This window comes from Epinephelus moara, chromosome 23 (genome assembly GCF_006386435.1).
Source record: "Epinephelus moara isolate mb chromosome 23, YSFRI_EMoa_1.0, whole genome shotgun sequence".
NCBI lineage: Eukaryota > Metazoa > Chordata > Actinopteri > Perciformes > Serranidae > Epinephelus > Epinephelus moara.
Window position 1 is genome coordinate 30,660,811 of NC_065528.1, and position 25,304 is coordinate 30,686,114.

Here is a 25,304-nt window from a genome sequence, read left to right on the forward strand (position 1 = left end):
TTTTGCATGCCGCGGCTTCAGGGCACTTGGATTACGGCAGACGAGCCTTTCTGACGTTTTTGAAATGCATTAGCGGAGTTTTATTACATTGTCAAAATGATTTTGGACGTGGGTTCCATGCACTTCAAGTGTATGGAAAAATCCGGCTAGCTGTTATCCTCTGATGCCCTGAACGAGTTTTGTGGATTAAAAAACTACACTGGACTTCTTGTCGGCATGAGGGTCAGTAAGTACTGTCTGTATTTTCATTCTAAAGTGAGTCATTTCCTTTAATGTTTATATCTTGCACTGTCATGAGCACAAGCCTCTCGTCCATGAGTAGATGCACACTTCCTTCTGAGCAGTGATATGGTTGGCAAGTGTAGTTCAGGAGAAAGAAAATAGCTCCTTCTTGAAACTGCTCACAAAAAGCTTTGTTGATTATCTTCCCTTCGCCCCATAGTCAGTGAAGACAACGTGACATTGAAATGGCATTTTTCAGACACAAATCAAGAGAAAATCAACTTTGTTTGAGACATGTCTTTGTTTTGTCACCCTTTATTACAGGCAACTGTAAAAGTTGGTTGGAAGGTCTCAGTTTCAGCTAGCTGAAATACGTGTAAAAAATTAAACAATGTGCCTTTAAATAAATGTTTTTCAAACCATCAACACAGCCATTAGTTTAAAGTATATTTCAAACACTGTTAGTAGATTTGAACCCTTTGTTCACAACCTGTGAGATCATCTGCCATGTTGGACTTGTTGTATATTATCAAAAGTTATAGGACGGATACCCAAAATTACAAGGTAGTAAACAAAAATATATTTTTCTTATATATCATCACATGTTGTCTTAGCTATAACATGTAGTCAATGCCTGATTTTGTTGCACTGCCAAATTATGTCCCTAAATCCCAGAATATCCTCCCAGCTCACTGTTTATGTCTTTAAATCAACTGTGAACTACGTTGAGATTCACTTTTTTTGCCATTTATTTCAAAAGATATAAAAGTTTTCCGTTAAAAATCTCCGTCCTTGTTGAGGCAGAAAAGCATTTCAGCAGCATTTAAACCAGCAGATGCTGACGCTCTCAGCTGACACCAGAGACGGAGTGGAAGCTGATCCGAACGGCATTTATCAATCCCATAATAACTCCTGAATATAATCAAAACCGATCCATCATAGCAAACGGTGCAAGCAAGACATATAAAAGGGCAGCATCGGCCCCATTTATCAGCTAACTGATACCTGGGCATGCCCTCGAGTGTGCACAAGTGTGTGTTTTCCACAAAGTACTTGATAGCAGTGCAGCGAGGGGAGGAATGCTTCATGTCCACAGCCTGTCAGTCGATGTGTGTTGTTTGTTCAGGTGCGAGCCTATTACACATATCGCTGCTCTATCACAATAGCTCTCCACGCAGCACTTGAGGAGCAGATGAGCCGACTGGCAGGAAAAAGAGATGAGGTAACTCCCACTGACTGGTAGACCGGCTGATTTACTCTGCAGCCTCTTTAAGTTTTCGCAGATGAGCTGCCGTGAAACCTGAGCGCTGTAACCGCCCAAGGACCTGGGAAGCAGTTGTGGGTGGTGCTATAGTGCGAAACGGCGGAAGCACGGCGGTGTAGGATATTAAATTTATCATGTAGTAAGCCGTGTGTCATCAAACATTCATGTGTTATAGCCTGGAGGATATTATGCAACAAGCTGAAAGGTTAGACCTCGGACAAGTGGTTTATAAAAAGGCTGAGCGGAGACGGCTGACCAGCAGACAGCTATTAGTGCAGCATGCAGCAGTGTTTTAAATGTGCGCGTTTCATCTTTAAATCATGCTCGCCTCCTCACACATCATTTAAGTCCAGAAAAACAACAGAGGCTCATTCATTGCAAACACCATACACACACACACACATATACACACAACCATTCCCACAGCGGTGTCATTACAGAGGCTCATTATCGAAATCAATTCAATTAAAGGCTGTAATTGCTGTAGTGAAACCCAAATGCTATCGCAAACAGGGCTGAAGGAAGGCAAACCTCATCGATGCGCCGACCCTCAGAGTGTGTGTATGTGTGTGTGTATGTGTGTGTGTGCTCTTATTTAACGAAAGAAATATTAATCGCTTGTTTCAAATTAACTTCCCTAACCCCTCTTTTCTCTCTGAGTTGGTGGCGGCGTTTAAGCATATTGATTCGGCGGGGGGAGGAGGGGGGGAGGGAAAAGAAAAAGGGGGAGGGCGGCTTTAAATGCCGGCTAACTATGTTAAACACTTAGAGTAGTTAGTGTGGAGACGCGACGCAGCATAGCTAATGCCAAATCCCTCAATCATTCTGCTCACACACGCGCGCTGGGTTAATTGTTTACCGAGCTAAATGAAGTGGGGATAATGTAGGCTAACTGCGCGCTAAGCGCTGCTAAGACGAGGGATATTGTAAAGGACAATTTGATTTATAGTCGTTTGTTTGCTGGAAGGAGAGTGAGAATTAAAGTCACACTTTATCTGTATCAAGGTGTTTGTCAGAGTGATGTGTTGAAGCAGAGGGTGTTTGTAATGTGTCAAGTGTGTGTGCACACTTTGTATTTCACTGTTGTGAGTGGGGAGGCTCACCTGAAGTTTGCTTTTTATTTGTGTCTGTGTGATGTACATCCAAGACTCTACATGACAGGAAATGTGGAGTTTCACAGATAGTTTCAGAAGTACGCAAGGATGAGAGAAAGTTACTGATGACAGAGGCCTGTTGGTTCTGGTTTAACTTTCATCTGGATGAAGTAGGAGCAGCAGTAGATAATGGACTCCACAGTGTACCAAGTGTGCCAGCTTTTGGGCTGAGTTGAATCAAGCTAATGGAGGTTGTTTGAAAAGCCTGCTGATCCGTCATCAGTGAGAAAACCACACAACCAACGAACTTAAAGCTGTGGTAGGAAGTTTTATTTTGGCATCATTGGGCAAAAATTCCAGAACAACTTTGAGCATACTGGAGAAAACTAGAGTTCTGCTCCTCCTCTTGACCTTGTTTTCAGGCTTTAGAAACTCTAGCTGGTGTCGGGAAACTTGGCCAAACACAGGTCATTTCAGAGAGAGGGCATTCCTATTATACAAATGCAGATGCAGGTCTCTTAAGATGGCGAAAGCATCATTCAATAGCAGAAAATCCTGCAGAGGAAGTCATTATTCCAGCATTGGCAACAACTGCCTACTCTGCGAAGCAACCCAAAAAAGGAAGATGGACTTATCAGAACTAGAATCTTAAGGCCAAAACACACCGGTGACGAACAGCGTACATCTAGTGTGTTTTCAGCTTAAAAGAGAGTCTTACAATAAACCAAATAAAATATGTCAATATTGGCAAAGCGTTTCAGAGATGGACAGAAAATCTGAGTAGTTCAAGGGGTGCTTCATGTTCACATTTATCTGGCTAACGTTAGCTAGCGCCTCGAATTACAGTGTGTCTTCTGCCTCACTCCCCGCCGGTACAGTCTAAAAAAAAAACGGTCCGGTTTTTGTGAAAAACCGCATCAAGTCGGTAATACCGGATTTTCGCCACTTGGGGGCGCAATTGACTCATTTAAAATAAAAAACGACCATAGGACAACAGAGTGACAGTAACACGTTGTTTCTTTTATTCCTTACAAATAAATTTGCAGGTTACTCAGTCAGTGCAAACAAGGGTTGCCTCCTTCGTCTGGCTCAAAGCCAAAGTGTTGCCATACTGGCGCATTCTTTGATTTCTTTGAGACTAAATTGTCCGCCATTATCGACTCCCCATCACTGTTAAACAAACTCCAGGCTACAGTAGAGGCCTCGACGCATGCGCACTCGCACCCCCTAGCTCAGTCCCTGCCCCACCCCCCTCTCTCTCCTGCTCGCTGTGCACTTGGCGGAGAGGCAGACACAGGTGCTCACAGACTCGGGCATACCTTCCGCGAGGAATGTCCGCAGTCATTCGAGCTTCCATAGTCGAGCGCACTTCTGCGTTGTAGTTTCCTGTAAAAATGTCCGTGAAAAATCCCCGCGATGTGAAAAATACATGCCAAGCAGTCTTTTGTGTGACACTGATGCGTGGAGCAGAGTCTGCACAGTCGTAAAATCTGAGCTTTGCGCGCACAGGGCTTGCGGATGTCCGCTTTTAGTCCGGGTGGACTTCCACGGAGTCCGCTCCGCGTACGCCATAAAATGATGTATGCGGTCCGGTTGGTCTCAAAAAAAAAAAAAAAATGGTCCAAGACGGAGTACCAAACCGAACTGGTATTACCAAGAACTGACCCAACCCTACTTCTGAGACAGACCCCCAGCAACTCAAACTCAAGCCAGCGCAAACCCCAGCTACAGGGGCCACAACAGCCCTGACTCCATGCCGGATCAACAAACTTTCTGTTGCTGCCATTACACAAGTTAGACCTAGCGCTGCCACTCGCCACCAGCCTGCTGTGACACTGAGAGTCTCCTCTCAGACATGCATCGGGTGAAGTCTGTAATATGTTGAGCAAAAATGGGTCAGGTATATATATATTTTTAGAAATTATCAGATCCAGTCAGATCTTGGAACAAATTTCCAGGTTCATTAGGGTTCAGGTTCATCATCTTGGACCTCTAATTGAGTGATCATCGTAAGGGAATGGAAATGTGATGTGGCTCTCAAGTAAAGAAACGTACAAGTACAAACACACAACACACATTCAGTAGAAACACATGAACAAAGAAGATAAATATGGTAATTCTGGATGTAAATCAGGTATCAGAGGGCAGATTGTGGGTAAATACCAAACCCATTTTGGAGAAGGAATTTCTTAATATTACTCAGTAAAGGACAGTTGTGTATTTTAAAGCCCCCAGTCTGATTATGTAGAAATATATTGTTCTGCGTCTTGATTACATTTTTTAACATTTGCAAAGAAAAACATATTCACTACCAATCCAAAATTACAACAGCATCCCCAAACACTGTTTTGTTCAACCATATTTTAAATGTGCAGGTTCCTCGAGGAAGACATCGTCAGCGGAATTAAAACATCAATGAGTGTTTTCTAGAAACGTAGGTGAGGTGTCTTTTGTGTTATCGGTGATCATCACCGTCTAGAGGTCATGTGTGTGCTGTGGCGCCTTTGTGGTTGAGTGTGGATGCTACACACTTGCGTGTGTGTGTGTGTCTGAGTGTGGTCGGTCGTACGGTCTCGGTCACTGATATTGAATCCCGACTGCGAGGGCCATCTGCCTGACTTTGACCCAGCAGCTCACCGTCACACCTTCAGAGGAGAGGGAGGAGAAAGTGTGTGTGGTCGCCGTCTGGGTATGTGTGTGTGTACCAAAGTGTGTGTGTGTGTGAGTGAGAGACCCAGACAGAGAGAGGGAGAGAGGACGGTGTTTGGTGCCATACAGTATGTGCACTCCCCAGTTTTTGGCACACACACTCTGGTCATGTGAAGTTTGCTGTTGCTTTGAAGGTGCCAACTGCCGGCAAAGGGCACACACACACACACTCTCCACATACACACTCCTAACACGACACACACTCATCCTATTCCCAGCGTGAGCCTCAAGTTAGTCCTCTGGCTCCAGGAGAAGTCGACCCCTGAACTTTTGAGCATGGGGGCATTTCTGGAAGACGCTGGCGGGCGGGAGGAGGCGGCGGGGGATAACCTTAACCCAGGAGCAGTTAACATTTCGGAAGTGTAGAGTTTCCTGGACTCGTTGCAACAGGAGGGACTGTTTAAAGGGGGAACCTTAACGCGCATAGATCGCCTGATTGCCGGAGATGTTGTCCGCTAAGTCTCTGTCCGCTAAGTCTCTGAACACGATGAGGATATAAAGATAAAAAGTTGAAAGGAAAAGAGGGAGGGTGAGTGGGTGTCAGCTAGTCTGGCAGATAGACACCTCGCCTCAGCCAGGAAGGACGGGTGATTAAAGAGACTGTCCCATAACTGGAAGGTCGTAAAATCCATCCTGGCTGCCCCTGCTGCACTCTGATCCCTCTGGTGTAATGTGGACCTTATGGCTTCACTCATCTGGCTTTTCACTGAGATAAATATCCTCTGGTGATTGGATAAGCTAATCTTGCATAGCGACAATTTTGACTTGTCATGCTCGCAGACAAATTAAAGCTCAATTACTCAATATTTTTATTTTAATGGGGACTCAGATGACTGTGTGAAATGGAGTGACACACCCACAGAGTACCCACCAGCTCTTTTAACCTGCTTTACCTCATTGCTTTGGTTTTGCAGCACATTTATTGTATTATTCAGTCCTGGCAGAATTTTGATTTCAAAGGTGGGGGGGGGTTTAATTTTTTAGATACCCCTGCCCAAGGTAAAAGAAAACACAACCATGTTTTTTAGTCGTAATAAAAATATTTTATTCAGTAAAACACAGTAGAAAGGTGATTAAAAGTGAAAATAGTGCCCTGATATCTGCCCTACACCTCAAACAAATATGAATATTAAAATATGTATTAATTATAAAACCAGAGCCTAGAGGCTTTTAAATACAAGGCTGTCATAGGCAGACGCCATTTTAAAAGAAAGTTACTCTTACTTTAGGTAATATTTGATGGTAAGTTGGTTAGAGCTGCGACAATTAGTCGACTAATTGATCAGGTGATTATTTTGATAATCAATTAATGGTTAAAGTAATTTTTTTCAAGCAAAAATGGCAGAAAATGCTGTTTTCATGCAACTGCGATGGACTTTTTTTTTTTTACATTTCTCTCACGTTTTCTGACAATTTATTTGACCAAACGATAAATCGATTGTTTGAGAAAATGATCTGCAGAATAACCGATAATGAAAACAGTCATTAGTGGCACCCCTACATGTTGGCAGGGTTCAGGGCAGAGTGGTGCAATAAAGCAAGATGTGTGAAATGAGGAGTAAAACACTTTTTTTTCATATTAAGATGTCAAAGTGTGAAATAAATAGTTTTTTTTTATCTCTTGTATACTTTTCTCTTTTTGAGCTTCACTGTCATAGTACTGGTGCTACTTTTAAAGATTTTACACAGATTTTTTGTTATTTGCTACAGTTAATATGCAAACACCATTCCAACTTCCATTTCCTCAGAATTACACAATACTGTGCACAGTTTCTCCTGTTGTTTTCTTTTTAGTGAAAAGTTAGTTTTCTGACTGTAAAGAAGTGGAAGGGTCCTATAGGCTGCTGTCCTCTGAGAGCAGGGGTCCCCTGTGTTCCCCCTGTAAATTACGCCCCTGATTTAGTCTCTTATCAACCTTTTGTTTTTAGCAAACAAGCTCTAGTAAAGCCTCTGTTTGCTCCTTTCCCAGCACCAAACAGCAGACAGACAGTTGGCGACTAGCAGGTGAAGAATGTGAAACATTTAGCACCTTAAAGAGGCTAATGTGTTTCTCGGGATTTGGTGGAGACCAAAAACAGAGCTTAAAGGAGACTGAGTATTGGATTTAAAGTTGCTAAATGAATGCTAATGTTTCTGTGTGCCTGTAGGATATGTAGGCAACTGTTTGCTAGCATGTTAGCCATATGTTCCTCAGGTTTTCAGTCAATATTTTAATCGAATTAGGTCTCGAAGACCACAACTAATCATTTTAGCCCCCACATGTGGTGGTGTTTTTCCTAAATTAAAACAAATACATTACTTTGGATTTTTATCCATTGAGACAAACTTGGACTTAATATCTCAGCCCATTCGCCAGAAGAAATTGTTGGCATCACATTTATGCAACCTACAGATGTACAGAGAGTAATACAGTAACACAGATGTTACATTTGTACCCTTCATAAGTATCATATATATCTATAAAGCTGGGTATTTTAACCATAACCAAGAGAATTTTGTGCCTAAACATAACCACACAGCATTGTTGAAATGTAAAGGAACGTAAAGTTTCAAGATATCGCTACATAATGTAAAAATGTTAAATATCTGTGGTTTGCAGAAAGGTACAATGCCAACGTGTATTCTGGCACTTGAAATTGAAGTCTCTGGAGCTTTATTACATTGTTGGACTGACAAATATGGCCGTAATGGCTGAAAAGATCAGTCTAATCTATTTACCTTTACATAGCACTGGCATATGATGAAGGCTGCACATTCTAATGCTATCCAAATAATGAATAAGCAAATTAAACTTATGTTTTAGCTTCTTCAGCAGCAAGATACAAGTAAACACACGAGGAACACTTTTAAATGTCCCAATATATCAAGTATGAGTCACCATCTAATGATGAAGACATTACAAAGCTCTCAGTGAGGAGGAAGAGCTCCACTTCAGACCTCTAAGAACTTGAACAAAATGAGAATTTCCCCCCGTGTAAGATAAATGAAGTCATTAAGTTAAATTTGATTCAGACACGAATAAGCAAACAATCATGTAGCCTGTGTAGCTGCTGCTCAGCAAACTATAAATCCAGATAAATTAAACAATTTTATAGCAGCCTAATAAATGTAACACATTGCTTCGCAGTAATTGTAGAGCAGCAAAAAAAAGGGAGTTGTTATTACCAGCATTGCAGTTCCTAAACAGTGGGACAACATGGTGGCTTAGCAACTCATTGTTAGCGGTGTGAGTGGTGACTTTCAGTTTGCACATTAATATGTAAATTAAATGTTAATCGATTTTCAAAGGTGTGCATTTATCATGTGTTTTACAGCGGTGCCCAGCGTGACTCAGTCAATCAGAACTGAACTCTGCAGTTTGTAATAAGGCAATTCAAGTGCTCTAAAAAAACTGATTAAAAACAAACGGTGACACTTTAGTTGAAGTGCACTGCAGTTGCATTACAAGCAGATAAAAAAACCCTTAAACCTCAGGAAAACTTTTGCAATGTAACAATCAAACATAAGGAAATTACATTTAATTTAACTTTGTGTCATTAACTGTACAGCTGTCATGGAAAGTAGTCTTTTTTTTAAATCTCATGTTTTGTAAATTATGTTCTGACAGTTTCAATTAAAGATTCACCAGCTCAATTTGTGGCAGAGCAGAGAGGAGGAGAAAAGGACAGGAGGAAGAATTAACTCTCACATAGGATGTAGACGGTAAATATGAAGTAGATTAAGCAGCCTACTGACTAGAAGTATACACTTGTAAAGCTTAATGCTATAACACGGCTAGAAATGCCCCAAACATTTATTAAAAAGAACTGCTTTTTGTCATTACAAGGACGGCAAGAAGGCAGCTTTTGTTGCTACAAAGACAGCTAGTAATGTCCCAAACTCATGTTAACAAATACCAGCGTATGTTGCTGCAAACATGACAGAATTGTCCCAAGGTCTTGATTAAAAAAAATACCTGCTTTTTTTGCTAAAAACACAGCTAGAAATGTTCTGAACGCTTGGGAAAAATACTCGCTTTTTGTTGCAACAAACACAGCTAGCAATGTCCCAAACTCTTGATTAAAAATACCTGCTTTTGTCACTACAAAAACAGCTTGAAATGTCCCAAACTCTTGTTAAAAATACCTGCTGTTTGCTGCTACACACACAGCTAGAAATGTCCCAAACCATGTCAAAAAATACTTGCTTTTGTTGCTATAATCTCGGTTTATAATGTCCAAAACCCTTGTTAAGAAATACCTGCTTTTGTCACCACAAACATGGCTAGAAATGTCCCAAACTCTTCGTAAGAAATACCTGCTTTTGTCACTACAAAAAAAGCTTGAAATGTCCCAGACTCTTGTTAAACATACCTGCTGTTTGCTGCTACACACACAGCTAGAAATGTCCCAGACCTTGTCAAAAAATACCTGCTTTTGTTGCTATAATCTCGGTTTATAATGTCCAAAACCCTTGTTAAAAAATACCTGCTTTTATTGCCACAAACACAGCTAGAAGTGTCCCAAACTCTCATTCAAAATACTCCCTTCTGTTGCTTTAATCACGGTTCATAATGTCCCAAACTCTCGTTAAAATTACCCGCTTTAGTTTTCAGGGAAATTACATACAATTTAACCTTGTGTCATTAACTCTGTCTGCTGTCATGTAAAGTACTCTGTTCTTTTTTCAAATGTCACGTTTTCTAAATCACGTTCAGACAATTTCAATTAAAGATTCACCGGCTCAATTTGTAGCAGAGCAGAGAGGAGAAAAGGACAGGAGGAAGAATTGACTTCCACATAGGATGTCGAGGTAAACATGAGGTAGATTAAGCAGCCTACTGTCTAGACAGATACATTTGTAAAGCTAAATGCCAGCGCAGCATCGTTCCGGCTGCACACATGGCTTTACGTCGTCAAGTTTTTGGTTCTCTGTGCTTTTTACGAGCCTGAGCGCGGCGAGGACTTAGTAGTTGTGCCTGGCTCCTGCTGAGCGCATAATGAATGGCAGACTGCGGCTGCGGGCCTGCCAGGCAAGAAGAAACAGCACTGTGGAATTGTGGGATAGCGGAGGAGAGCCTTGCTGTTGTGAGTCTCAACGGGGGCTCTCCGAGATCAAACATGTCGACAGCGCCGCCACCCGCCGGGCATTCTGGGTAGACAGACCTGAGGAGGAGACGCCCGAAAAGGCAGACAGAGCTTTTGTACCTGTGTGAGTGTGTGTGCTGTTTGTGTTTGTGTACGTGTTGTATAGGTGTGTGTGTGTGTGTGTGTGTGTGTGTGTGTGTGCACGTGAAAGCTTTTGGCTGTGTTTTTCTGGAGTAAATGACGGCAGCACAGCAGATGCTGTCATGGCTTTTGTTTTTTTGTTTTTTTGTTTTGTTTCTTGCCTTTAGAGGACAGACTTTGAAATGGATTAACGAGAACTGACTTGATGTGACTTCCAGGTTCGCTTTGACATGACTTTCCTCCTTTTGATGTGTCTTCACACACACAAACACCTCATCCATGTCCCGGCATCTGTCCTTGTGTTAGTGATACTGTACTGAGACTGCAGCCCAGAGGGTTAGCCACCACTATTCCTGTTGGTCCAGTGTCTGTGATCCTCTTCCTTCTTTCTGTCTGTCTTTCTCTCTTGATCCTTTTTCCTCCCTTTAATCCTTTGTCTTTCTCAAACAGTCCTTCTCTCACCATGTCTCTGTCGCTGTCTGTTATTTCTTTCTTTGTTCTTCTCCTTTCCCTTTTTCTGTTTTTCTTTTGCTTTAGATTTTCGATGCCTTTCCTTCTCCCTTGTCTTTATATCGTCATTTTTTTTCTTGTTTTCCCTCCTTTCTGTCTTTCTTGTCCTTTCTGAAGACATTGGCTTCCGGTGCACACAGCAAAGTACAAGCATTCAACCGTCACTGAATTTCATTTAAATTTCATTTTTATTTTCTCATGTAATTCTCACTCTGTTTTGTATTGTAGTTTTATTCTTTCTTTCTTTCTTTCTTTCTTTCTTTGAACTTTGCATGAAAAGGCAAACTGCCAGGCAAAGCGTTGAATGATCACACTGTCAATTTGTAGTTTCTTTCCTTCTTTTTTCTTTCAGTCTCTTCAGTTTTCTTCACGATCGTGCAGCCATTTCTGCCCAAGCTGCTTAAAAAACTACATCAGCCATCAACAAAGTTGATTCTGTTTTGTCTCAGTATGGACCATGAATACAATCACCAGAATAAATTTTGTCTTTGCACGTTTCTACAAACCATGGATATGTTACATTTGTATATTTTTATACATAGCATATCTGTAGCAGAACTTTGTTGAAACGTTATGCTGTGCCAGCACTGTGGTTAACTTGTATTTAGGTTTAGATACAAACACTTGGTTAGAGGTAGGAAAACATCATGTTTTGGCTTAAATTGCCCAATTTGTTAGCTACAAACACGGATAGGAATGCGCCAAACTCTCTGTAAAATACTCACTTTTTGTCACTATAAACACGGCTGACCAGGTCTGGAACGCTAGTTCAAAAGTACCTGTTTTTGTGACTACGAACATGGCTAGAAATGTCCCAAACTCTTGTTAAAATACTTGCTATCTGTAGCAACAGACACTGCCAGCCATGTTGCAAACTCTCATCTAAAGAAATCAGCTTTTGTCACGACAACAATGGCTAGAAATGTTCTTAATTTTCGTTGATATACCAGCTTTTCATTGATACAAACAAGTAACAACACTGCTTTTGTCACTGCAACCATGGCTAGAAATATAGTTAAAAAGCAGTTAATTATTTTCATTAATATACCCACTTTCTGTCACTACAAACATGTACAAACGTGTTCCCAACTCTTGTTAAAAAATAGCCACTTTTGTCACTTAAAAAAACATGGCTATTATCGCCTAAAACTTAACCACTACAAACACAGCTAGCAATTTCCCAAATGCTTGTGGAAAAACACCCACTTTTTGTCACTACAAACATGGCTAGACATGTCCCGAACTCTTGTTAAAATATCCGCATTTGTTCCTAAAATCATGGCTAGAAATGTCACAAATTCTCATTAAAAAATACCCACTTTTGTCGCTTCAAACACGACTAGAAATGTCCCAAACTCATATCAAAAATGCCTGCTTTTGTTGCTACAAAAATGATCAGAATTATCCTGAAATCTCATAAAAGAAACCTCTCTATTGTTGCTACAGACATGGCTAGAAATGTCCCAAACTCATTAAAAAACACCCGCTTTTGTCGCCACAAACACTGCAAGAAATGTCCCAAACGCTTGTTGAAAAATACATGCTTGTGTGGCCACAAACATGGCTAGAAATGTCCTGAATGCTCATTAAATATTGCCTACTTTTGTTGCTACAATGACAGCTAGAAATGTCCCAGTCTCTTGTAAAATATATTCGCTTTTGCGACTATAAACACGGTAAGAAATGTCCCAAACCTGTGTTTAAAAAATACACACTTTTGTTGCTACAAACACAGCTGGAAATGTTCCAAACTCTTGCTAGAAATATCTTCTTTATTAGTCTAATACAGTGGTCTGCTGCTTCGTAGCCATCTTGCTGTCAACCATCCCCTCATCCTCCTGATGAGAAACTCAGCTCATGTACATATAATCTGAACTTTGTGTCGTTTGAAACATACAAGTGTAACATATCTATGGTTTGCAGAAACATTTCATCCTGGTGACTGGGCTGGTTCCATGATAGGGTTGTTGCGTAACTGCAGTGATTGGTTGTTTGTCTCTTTGTTCTATTTTGAGGGAGTTCATTCGGTCTGCAGTATCGGACGCAGGTGTATGTTCCATCCTGTCTGTCTTTGTTTCTTCCCTCTCCACCGTTGACTGCCCCCATCAGGCAGGTTTGGGAACTAATCAGCAGACTGAGTAGGCGTGTGTGTGTGTGTGTGTGTGTGTGTGTGTGTGTGTGTGTGTGTGTGTGGGACAGGTCTGGGAGACAGGGAAAAAAAGCAGAGAGTGAGGATGATAAGGAAGAGAGCAAGAGGGAGAGAGTTGGGATAAAGGTGTGTGATAGAATTGGAAGATCAAAGCCTTCTGTCACAGCGTGACTGAGCCCAGGGGCGTTATGGGTAAGACAGGGCGCACACACACTCGTACGGACACAGACACACACACACACACTCACACTCTCTGCTGGTATTTGACTCTGAGTGTGATTGATACTGGGCTAGATTTGGAGAATCACTGTCATTCGTCTCTCCGCAGATCAAACAGCCACATAATCTCCCATAAAGGAAAGAGAGATGGAGGGAATAAAAAAGGGACAGAGGAGGAGAGACTGAAGGAGGGGGGGAGAGGGAGAGAGGTGACAAAGCCCTCTCATCTGTGAAGTGTTTTCTTGTTTTCCATAAAAGAAGACCCGCCACCTTAAAAACACATCCATCATTCAGCTCCATTAAACTGCTTCTTGGGCACATCAGAGAGATATCCAGTATCTAAAAGACAAGTGTAAATGCGAGCATTTAGACCCCATTTACACCTGGCATAAACATGCAATCTGTGTCTGGGTATCTTATCTCTGAGTGGGGGGAAATGCAAATAAATGCAATTTGTAAAATGCACTCAGAGCTTATCGCAATCAGGATGCCTCCAGATCGGCCAGACCACATCTGAAACTGGTCTGGATCACATTGTGATCAAATCTCAGTCAGGTCTAAATAACATCTGTACAGTTTGGTCACATTATTAAGTAAAGAAAAACATGCCTGGCAAGTTGAAAGGTCATTTAACACCTCTTCCTGCTGTCTCAAACAAGCCTGACAAAAACCTGCCGATGATCACCTGAAGCCCATACAGCAGAATCGCTTCCCTTGACCTGATGCACCAGTTTGTATATAAATGTATATCTTAAGATCCAGTGCAATCAGAATACTTATTGATTGCATTTGTAAATGATCCATATAGTATGTTAATAACTTGTAACATGGGTCTTGGAGATGGATTGCGGATAGCTGAACCTCAGGAGGGGGAGCACCAGTAAATTTCCCATCCACCACCTCAGTGTCCTGAGGTTTGGTTACTCCTCTGTTTCAGCCCCAAGTTCATGAAGGGAAAATGGGGAGTAACAAAAGACCAGATACAGCAGTGGTTCTCAACCAGAGGTCCTTGAGGGAGTTCCAGGTGCTCCCTAGAAAAATGTGGAATAGTTTATTTTTTACTATTTTATTCACTTTAGATGTGAGCCCAATGTGAGTAAGAGTCACATGAGAGCCACTGAGATCCAGAGAATGAGGCAATAGATCTTACAGTAGACAGCAGAGCAGGTAATTTGCCAATGACTCCCAAAACAACATATATGACCAGTGAGGGACAACTGCAGGAACACATACTCATAGAACTGGAGTTATGTCCAGTAACTACTTTTTCGCATTGGGAAACTGTGGCAGTTTTGTTAGGTTTATGCACCAAAATTATCGGGTTAGCTTTAGGAAAGATCATGATTTTGGCTAAAATATGTATGTTTTTTTCTGTAAATTAAATTGTGTTTTCGTGTTGTCCATATCTACATCCTTCCACATCATTAAATCCATCCCATTCTAGTCAACACAATATTTTAAGAAGGCCTTGAGGAGTTTCCTTCAAATATGGCACAAACATCCACTTGGACCCAACTATGAAGTGCTTAGATTTGGTGGTCAAACTCAGAGTCACTGTGACCTTGCGTCAGTCTCATTCTCCTGAATGGGATATTTAGATAACACTGTAATGGCATTATTTCAAATTTGGCACAAATGTCCACTTTGACTCAACCATGAATTGATTAGATGTTGGTGGTCAAAGGTCAGGGTCACTGTGACCTTGTGATAGTCTCATTCTCCTGAAAGTGATATCTTAAGAACACCTTCAGGGAATTTCTTCAAATTTGGCCCAAACGTCCACTTGGACTCAAAGATAAACTGATAAGATTTGGTGGTCAAAGGTCACTGTGACCTCACAAAACATGTTTTTAGCCATAACTCAAGTATTTGTTGACTAATTATGACAACATTTCACACAAATGTGAATTTCCTGGCCCTTAGGACACAAGTACGTACGCGTACATAGTGTGCTGCGCCTGTGTGTATACTTGCTGCAGCACGGTCGTTCGTCGACGCAGCCAAAACGCCTGATACTGGTGGTCTCCGCTAGGGGCAGACCACAGCACTCAGACACTTTTGTCGCGAAAAGCAAAGAAGGCGGTGACACAGTATTTCTGGATATAGTAGGCTATACAAAAACATGGATACTCTCGATGAAGAGATTATAATTTTATGTCTTTTAAGATCTCAGCAGAGGAAAAGGCGTCATGTCCGCCGCCATTGGAGATGGTATGTGCGGCCCGACCTCACGTTCATGATCTCTAGAGGTCTACTTCACACGAGCGCCTCTAGTGTTCATGTCAATATTGCATTTCGCGAACGCGTCACGTTACCTCGCGTCAAAGTGAGCGGCCTACACACCAAACGAATATATATACGCATGGCAGCCATGATGCGTACGCACACGCGTTGTCTGCAGCAAGTATACTTCTCACATTACTCAACGGCATATCTCAGGAACAGAACGGGAAACATTTGGTCAGATACTAAAATGATGACACTAATCTTGAGCGTCCACCTTGAAACTGATTGTATAGATATTCTGATATTCCGTGCTGCTGGGTTGAAGATGTGTGTGAAGCATCCATGTTTTAGAATATGTGGCTTCTTTGCTGCAACACCCGTGTTTGGAGCATTGTCAACTATCATGGTTTGCAGAAGCCTACAACCGCGAGGCAGTATTTCTAGTTTCTCCCGTCATGCTCTCAGATATGTCCTTTTGCTTGTGAGATTGTTTTGACTCGAAAGCCCTCCTTTTTCTGAACGAAGCCAGGTACAGCACTGCAAGGTGTGATATACATTTGATTGACAGAACAGGCGTTCTGGATGTGAATGCTTAGGATTCAATTGCACAAACTACGTAGGAAAATCGCCTTGAACCATTTGGAAATGCTCTCTGAATTATCCATGCACTGCGCTGTCTATAATTTAGCCTCATCTATGAAAATTTCAAGGAAGGAAAACACCCCTCATTATGTTGCTGATTACTGTACGTAAGGAGGGATGTGATGGTTTCCACAGTTTCGACATATATTGAGTGTAACGTCTGATTGTGTACATGTGTGTCTGTGTGCAGTGTTTAATATATTTTGTCCTTCTCCTCTGTCTCTACAGATGCACCACCCTATTCAGATGAAACCTGCAGACAGTGAGAAATCTAACGGTGAGTGGCCACCCACCCACACACACACACACACACACACGATGACAGACGCATCAATATCACACACACATGCATCAATAGCCTTTTTGAATTTGCTTGGTAATAGCCGTCTCAGCTGTGTGTTCGCTCGCTGCTTGACTGGCAGACGGGACGAGGGACTGGGGGAAAAGATTGAGCGAGAGACGTAGAGAGGAACAGAGGGACGGATAGAGAGAGGGGGGGAAATGCTGATATATATAAATATATTCTTATATGTGTGATGAATTATTAAGGTGCTTCAGAAGGAGGTCAGTGAAAGTTGAATCGTTTTGGCCTCGTGGTGAACCAGCCTCTCTCCCCTGTGGCTGCTCTGCTCATACAAACATGCTGTACACACTCTCCTCGCGCTGCACACACACACACACACACACACACACAATCGCTTTTATGCATATAGCTCACACAAGCACTGTCACACACCTCGTCCTCACATCACCCCATTTCCAAACTACATATTGCAGATCCAGTTCTGAATTGATTTCCTATACTGAGCCTCTTGCTCCGTTCCGTCTCATTCTAACAAGGAAGCTGTTGGACACTATACACCACAGGAAGTATCAGAGTGTCTTTAAAGGATAAGGCTGGCATTAATCTATATTTCTCTTAAAGGGACAGTTCAGCCAAACTGTAGTGCTATTTATCAGTCTAGATTGTCTTGGTGTGAGTTGCCGAGTGTTTCAGATACCGGTCATAGAGATGCTTTCTGTCTCTCTGGTATAATGGAACTAGATGACACTCGGCTTGTGGTGCTCAAAGTGCCAAAAAAAAAATAAACATTTAGCAATGTCTCTTTCCAGAAGTCATGACCCAGTTACTCAAGATAATCCACAGACCTTGTTGCTGGGTTCAGATGGGGTCTTTAAAGTGCTTGAATTTTGAGGGGAAAAAGTCAAGTACTGAAATACCTTGAAAATAGTCCCCTTTTTTGAACAGGAACTGTGGCGGAACCAGGAGTCCTACGATGACATGGCCAAACTTAACATGACTTGACTAAATAAGCCGGCTTTCCACCATGATGTTCACCTCTGTCTTCAGCGGTGCGCTGATGTAATAGCCGAAAAAGTGGCATTGTTTTCTTGTGCTACTTTCAAATGCTTCAAATTGCATTTTTACACAAAGCCAAACAACAGTGGCGTCGTGCTTCACTAGTGTATCATTTTAGACAGCATGCTGGCTTTACGGAAGCACAAGAGGCGTGACAGGTGTGACTTTCAACACAATAGTGTCGTCCTCTAGTGGGACTTTTTTATTATAGTGAATATGTAGTGTAGATGACCTGGTGTAAACTCTTATCATGTAAATATATGGTGTACATGACCTGAGGTAAACTTATTATCCTGACATGACTTCAGCTAAATGAACTGGCATGATTCTGGCCAAATTTGGTTACGTGAGGAGAAGCAATTTTTCTTGAAACTGGCTGTCTGAATAACAGGGAAACAGTAGCTTAAGTGACGGGAAACACCTTTTAATGTGTATTGGAAAGCTGTAGGTGTGTCAGCTGATACTGCTTGTTTGTCAGACAACATAAATTGTCACGATGATGATGATGCTTTTTCACGAGTAAGCCCTCAAATGTCCAATCCTGTGTTTTGAGTTTCTTTCTTCTACAACATTATATAGCCGCCGATCTCGTCCTCAGCCTGAGGGGTAAGAAGCTCCCGCACCTCATTGTTTTCCCAATTAGCAGACATTTTAATGCTGTTCTTCTTCTTTGAGTTAGCTGCTAACTGCTAGGTGCTTTTTAAATCACCCTCGTCAAAATTTCACACCCGTGCTAAGCATGATCAAATCCTGCCAGCTGTCACATTTATACAAAGGTCGTTTTGGCACAAACACTACCTCAGATGCCGCCATTCCATGATTGTACCTGGTTGTACCTGTTGTTGTACCTGGCTGTGATTGGTTTGCTTGGTAGCAACACATTTCCGGTTCCGTATTTCCAGATTGCGCCATCCCCGCCATCTTTAAACATCTTCTGTTGCGATGTAGATGTTGCACTATTAAGGCCCATTTATGCTCAACGTTCAATACGGATACGGACGGAGCCGTCTGTCCGTGCTCCGCGTTCATTTCTCTGTGACCGGAAAAGCCGGAAGCTAAACAAAGAATCAACTAGAGACGATGATAACCATTCAGGAAAGGAACGCAGCCTCGTACTGCTCTGGTGGTGAATTGCACCGCGACGAAATGGAGTGGCGGAGAAGTTCGAAGGGTTCACGACGGCGTCACGGCAACGACGTAGGTACGTCGTAGGTACGCCGCAGGACCATAAATCAGGCTTGAGAAAGAACAGAAATTTGCCAGTACCATTTTGGAGCTGCTTTTTAGATCCATAAAATATCTTGGACGTGAGGGACTTCCACTGTGGGGGCATCACCATCAGGATAGAGTTTATGGCGGGACATAATGTTATGTGTTGCCCAAGGAACGTGAGTGGCTTGAGTGAACAGAAACCTCAATGTCCAGCACTATTCAAAAGGACATATTGGAATATTTTGGCACATGCAGTCCAGAGACAAATTTTGTCTCAGGCTAGGGAGCGCACATTCTAAGAGAACAACCAATGTAGACACATCCGAGCAGTTTTCCTGTAGCTCTTCAATCCATTTGTAAGAATAAATATTTGAATTGTAAAATTTTTACCTTGTTGTGTAGCACGTACGTTGAAACTTTACGTTTCAACATTGCAGTGGTTAACGTGGTTAGGTTTAGGCACAAAAACTGCTTGGTCATGGTCAGGAAAACGATCATGTTTTGGCCGATTAATAGCACTACAGGTCATTATGGGGGGATTTTGAGTTTGATTTTGGGTGGGCTTTCCTGTTCTGTCTGAGGCAGTCAGTCCCAAACCCATTGGTTCCTACTGAGGACATAAATCGATAGTTTTCATCATTTTTAGCAAACAGCATCTTTAGCATCTTCCTCCATCTGTACAGTGAAATGAAATGCGCGAGCAGGGCATGATTTAAGGAGGGATTTTCATGTGATTGCTTTGAAGTGGCCATGACCTTTCAATCACTGAGTCTCTGGAGAACCACAGGGATCTGAAGCTGTACGCAACCCATCCACCCACACCTCTCTTACCTGTATCGTTATATGACGAGAGGGAGAAATGAATAACAAGCAAGGTTTTCTCCAGCATACATTAAAACAAACACCTCCAACCCCCTGACTTCACGGCTGCCCACAGTGCTGCGACCCACGAGCTGAAGAAGTCAAGTGTAGTTTTATATGATGGGAGGCTTTGTATCTGATTGGATGGAATTTATATATCCACCCTCGAGTGCAGGATGAGTCAGTACAAATGTTGTAATGTTTCACAGGAAGTGGAAGGAGAGCAATTCTAACATATTAATAAGATGAAAGTGTGTTTTTTAAGGTTTATTTTACACACACAAAGAAAAGCAGTTAATGCAGGGACACAGGAAAAATAAGTTCTCTCATTTTATTGTGTCTTTAAAGACACTTTTACAAGGTCTGAATGCGTTGCTCCATTATTCCAATCTGTTTTTAATTGGTTTCATTTTGATGCAGCAATAACACTCAGTGTGATTTGTCAGCTTCATTATGTTCAGTGATATTTAGTTGAGGTGCGTTTGGAAACGAACAGAAATGTTATTATAGCGGCAGCTTAGCAGGTGAGGCTAGGAAACGTTGTGGGCATGGTGCTTCTGATTTGGTATCTGTTTGAAGGTTCTGCTCAGTTGCCATATTTTGAGGGTCAATTCACCCAAATTGTAAAAACACAAAGTATTTTTTCTCTTTGCTCTGCACAGTTTAGGTTTCTAGTTTAGGTTTTATCTGCTATTGAGGCGTGGTGAGATTATGAAATGACAGGCCCCTGGACATCGATGTTTTAAAAGCTTACCCATCCTTGGTTACCAGTTTTTTAATCTCTTTCAGCAGATTGCTGTTGATACTGAACCAAATCAAACCTGCATGTTCAGGGTCCTGGTGACCTTGTGGGCCCACTTGGTATTTCATTCATGGGATGATATTTTGAAATGTTTGCTGCTGAGCCTCCTGCAGCCACTCAAATGTTCTGCAGATTAATTAGTTTGTTTGTGATGTCCCAAAAAAAACTAAAAAGAAAAAAGTACATATATAAAAGCACAACAGCAACATGTTTCCCCCCAGAGGCAAATTCCTACTTATAATCCCAAGACCTCACAGCTGATAGTTTTTTACCTCAGGTGGAAAAATATTCCCCCAGTTAAAATTGTTGTCAGTGATGTCTGCAGATCATTCAGCGTGACAGAGCTCAAGAAATCTCTGCAGCAGATATCTGAAAATTTTGGCAAATAAAACTGAAATTATTTGCATGGCTAAGTGAGAAAATGTGTGTTTTTGCAATTTGGGTGAACTGACCCTTAAAGCTGAGTAATTGAGCAGAATATGAAAACGGATAAAACCATGATTGGATGAAGTGACCATTAAAATCTGGTTGCAGGTAGTTTTAAAAAAAAGAGGACTTTTAAAGGTATTTTTCTGACACCTACAGGAACCCTGCGTGTTGACGGGGACCTGTTATGCTCATTTTCAGGTTTATACTTTAGAGTTTCCACTGGAGCATGTTTACATCATTTAATGGTCAAAAACACTTTATTTTCCTCATACTGCCTCATACTGAATTCACCCTCTGTCTCAGACGCTGTCTCTTGAAGCCGCCGTCCTGAACAAGCACAGTCTACTCTGACATTAGCATGTAGCTACATGTAGCAGTGTACCTGCAGCCAGAGAATGACTGTGTGTAGGGGAACATTTACTGTGAAAAATTGCCAATAAAAGCTTAAACACAAGCGAAAATATTCCGGCGGGAATGTCATCCAAACCTGGAGAGAATTGATCAACATAGACATCCAAGATTACCTGTTTCCCTGACATTAGCTTGTAGCTACATGTAGCAGTGTACTTGCAGCTGGGGAATGACTGTAATGGAGAATAGTTGCCCTTTTGACTGTGAAAAACCAACAGTAAAAACTTCTAAACACAGCTGGACATTTTCCAGTTGGAATATAATCTGAAATCAGGGAGAAATCAGCAACATCAGTAACCAGGATTACATGTTTCCACAATGTTAGCATGTAGCTATATGTGTGTTAGCATGGTGCTTGCAATGGGGAATGCCTGAAATAGTCAAAAGTGGCACTTTGTACCCCCAAAAATAACCAATAAAAGCATCTAAACACGCATATGATCTGAAATCAGGGAGAAATTAAGAACATCAGCAACTAAAATGACATGGTTCCCTGAAGTTAGCATGTAGCTACGTGCACGTTAGCAGTGTAGTTGCAGCCAGGAAATGATTGTAAGGGGGTATAATGGCACTTAGGTGAAAAAAATCACACATAAAAGCCTATAAACACAACCAGATATGTTCCAGCATGAATATGATCCAAAATCAGGAAGAAACAAACATCAGCAGCCACGATTAGGCGACATGTTTACCTGACATTAGCATGTAGCTACATGAGCGTTAGCGGTGTACTTGCAGCAGGGGACTGACTGTAACAAAGAACAGAGGCACTTTCTACTGTGAAAAATCTCTAATAAAAGTTTAAAAACATAAATGGACATGTTCCAGCAGGAATATGATGTGAAATCAGGGAGAAATTAACAACATCAGCAACCAAGTCTACAATGGGACAATGGGATGATGTGGGGCGCTGAGTTGAATTTTTTGTCAACTTAGTTCAGAACGCTCAGGTAAAAACGGCAGGCACCTAGAACACAGAAACATGAGACACGTAGCAACGCAAAAAGCTTCATTCTCATTAAATGCAATTACAAAAAGCCGCCTCCAGCTGCTAAAACACTTTGTGTGTGATCGGGGCCTCGTGCAGCTGTGTGGGCTATGTTATATAAGCACTTGCAGTATAACGTACGTGGAGCAGATGACCATATAAAGTAAATCCAGCACACGGGGATGTCGGTATTCAGCAGGTTTTAGCTGACAGGGATTACTTCTACATACGTTTGCCTCATTTTTGGCCACGTTTAATATGAACATCCTTCACTGTAACACCATATATAAGACACAAAATACAGAGGAGCGTAATAGGTCCCCTTTGAAAGCAGCAGCTTTGCCATAACTTTACATCACAGAGGAGTCCTTCTGGCTGACACACAGACGATGGAGTAGCACCATAAAGCCACCTGCTATATCACTGTCCACTGTGGGGGGATACAATAAAACGACAGTATCCGGCAAGGCAGGGGAGGAAATCCTTATAAAAGCCATCATCCGCTCCACTGAAATATGGCGAAATACGACTTTATAAGACATAACCATCGGGGTAACGATGGCGGAACTTAATAAAGCAGCCACTGCTCGCTGCCAGAATGGTGAAATATAGAGCAGACCATACGAAACATATCCATCCACTTAATGGTAATGACCTTTAATAAACCCAGTGTTAGAGTCGCTGTAACAGTGACGAATGGCAGCTCAAGGTTTATTAGTTTAGTCAGTGGAGGAGACGGAGGAAGAGAAAGATGGAGAGATGTACATTAGAACAGAGAGATAACAACATTATTGGTAAATCCTGTGCAGCGTGTTTTTTTTTTCTTTAAAGTTTTTTTTGGTGTCTCTTAATGTGTTGAATCTCAGCATGAAGCCAATTCAGCTCCAATTTATCCCAGAATGCAAAGCTGACTCCAGATCATCCCAGAGCGGGCTTTATGAGTCTTATCGCCCGCCTGCCTGCCTGCGCGCCTCGTCCGAAAAACAGAAACAGTCAATTGTAACGATATCTCCTCTCTTTCTTTTCTATCGACACAGAGTAAATTAATTACATTGCTGTTAGACTTGTGGTAATCTTCCTCTGGAGTGATGCGCGCACACACACACGCTGTGTACAAAGGAGTTAAAGCTTTTTGAAACAACACTTATCTTGGCAGCGTATCCCGACGGTTTGTTTTTTAAACACACAAACAATTCAAACAGCAAAATAAACAAGTGCGCTATTGATTTCCCAGAGTGCAACAGACCGCTTATCTCTTTCGCCTCGCGGTAAGAGCTGACAGTTTCCTCATTAAAAATGAATTGGATTAGCATTACATTGAATGTGGTGGGAACACATAAACACACACACACATATTGTTTCTGCAAGCGATGAGGATTTCGCTCGCAGCCTAATTCAGACTTAACCTCGCTCACACACACACCCAAGCACAAGTTTCTCACCGATACCTGCAGCCGGCTCGCATTCCTCGAGATTGCACCGGAGAAGGAGGGATTGTGTCAGCGAAGGAGGAAGAGAGGAGGAATCCATGAGGGAGAAGGAAGGAGGGTGGAGGAGGAAGAGGAGGAGAGGTGGTGGGAGGAAGAGGGTGAGAGAGGACAAGCTGGAGAGTCTCAGCAAGCAGTCGGTGTTGAAGTGATAATGAGACATTGATCAGAGCCTCGCAGATGGCATGATGAAATACATGAACCCTGTCTGTCTTCTTCTCTCTCCCACTGTCTCTTCTTCTTTCTTCCTCTCTTTCTTTGACTGTTTCTTTTGATTGGTGTTTTGTTCTGTCTCGTTCCATTTTCCACATTTCTGGGGTTCTGTGTTTTATCTTTGTCTGACTTTTTCCTTTTCTGCTGTTTAATTTTTTCTTTGTTCTCGCCGATTTCTCTTTCTCCTTCCCGATTTTTCAGTTTATCCTCGTATGACCTCCGCCAAGGAGGTTATGTTTTCAGATAGTTTGTTTGTCAGCAGCATTACGGAAGAAACTACTGGCCCAGTTTTTATTAAACTTGTTGGAAGGGTGGGCCGACCATAGATTTTATTGATAACTAGATACGGCATGCCAAGACGGTGCCCATTCATTCCAAAGGAGTTGCTCTCCTGGTGCATACACCAAAAAAGTTTCTAGTGTCCAGGTTTACTTCCGGGGTATGCGGCCCAGTGAATATGCACACTGGTGTTTCTCTGAATGAGATTTTCCAATAGGTTGCATGGAAAGGAATCATGTGATTAATCAGCTGCTCCATCAGTTGATTGGGCTTTTTGAGATCCAAACACTTTCGGTATGGTACCTTCGGAATCGAAAGTAACCCTTCAGACATGGTACCTAGTAGGGCTGACCCAAAAAATTCGAAGCTTCGAAGCTTCATTCGATGGCACGGGATTCAATTGTGAAAAAAAAATTCGAAGCTTCAGCGCTTTTTTTTCCCGTTTTTTGGGGGGGAGGCCTTAAACGCAACACTAACCCCACCAGTCCGATACTGACAACGAGCGCACTCAGAGCTGGCAGACATATCCAAGAGGTCATCAGATGTGTGGTTGCACTTTAAAATATGCCCTGACAACCCCCAGAGAGCAGAGTGCCAGATTTACCAAAAACAATTGGCATATCACAACTCAACAACAAATTTGGGAAATCACTTTAAAAACGTAAGTAGTAACTAGTAGGCCTAATATGCAGCTCAGGGGTTTAGTGTTGCTGTAGCCTACAGGAACAACACTCGGCTTTTTTGGGGTCTGCCCATTGTTCCGACCATATTAAACCTATTGTTCCAAAGTCCCGTTGTTCCGAAATCATCATGATGTCCTGTGGTTAAGGTCTGGTTAGGTTTAGGCACCACTTGGTTAGGGTTAGGAAAAGATCATGGTGTGGGTTAAAATGAAAAAGAAAGTGACAAACACATAAGCCGTGAGCCTGCTTCGCCTCAAGCCTTTCCCAGCTGACCCAGAGCCGGTCGCGGCGCACCATCAAGGCAGAAATACGCCTGCCGGGAGCCGTTCAGCACCGC

The 25,304-nt window shown here is 42.1% G+C and overlaps 2 protein-coding genes across 38 annotated transcripts in view; one reads left to right on the forward strand and one right to left on the reverse strand.

Moving 5' to 3' along the window:
- The window catches only part of celf2 (cugbp, Elav-like family member 2), a 321,704-nt gene that overhangs the window by 229,050 nt on the left and 67,350 nt on the right, over window positions 1–25,304 (forward strand). For all 37 annotated transcript variants that reach the window (XM_050036317.1, XM_050036312.1, XM_050036313.1 and 34 more), the window contains one exon: window positions 16,471–16,519. In XM_050036317.1, coding sequence (XP_049892274.1) covers window positions 16,471–16,519 — 49 coding nt within the window. The remainder of the gene's footprint in view (window positions 1–16,470; window positions 16,520–25,304) is intronic.
- abcc9 (ATP-binding cassette, sub-family C (CFTR/MRP), member 9) overlaps window positions 1–25,304 on the reverse strand; it is a 555,625-nt gene that overhangs the window by 167,668 nt on the left and 362,653 nt on the right. The gene's annotated exons all lie outside the window — the stretch shown is intronic.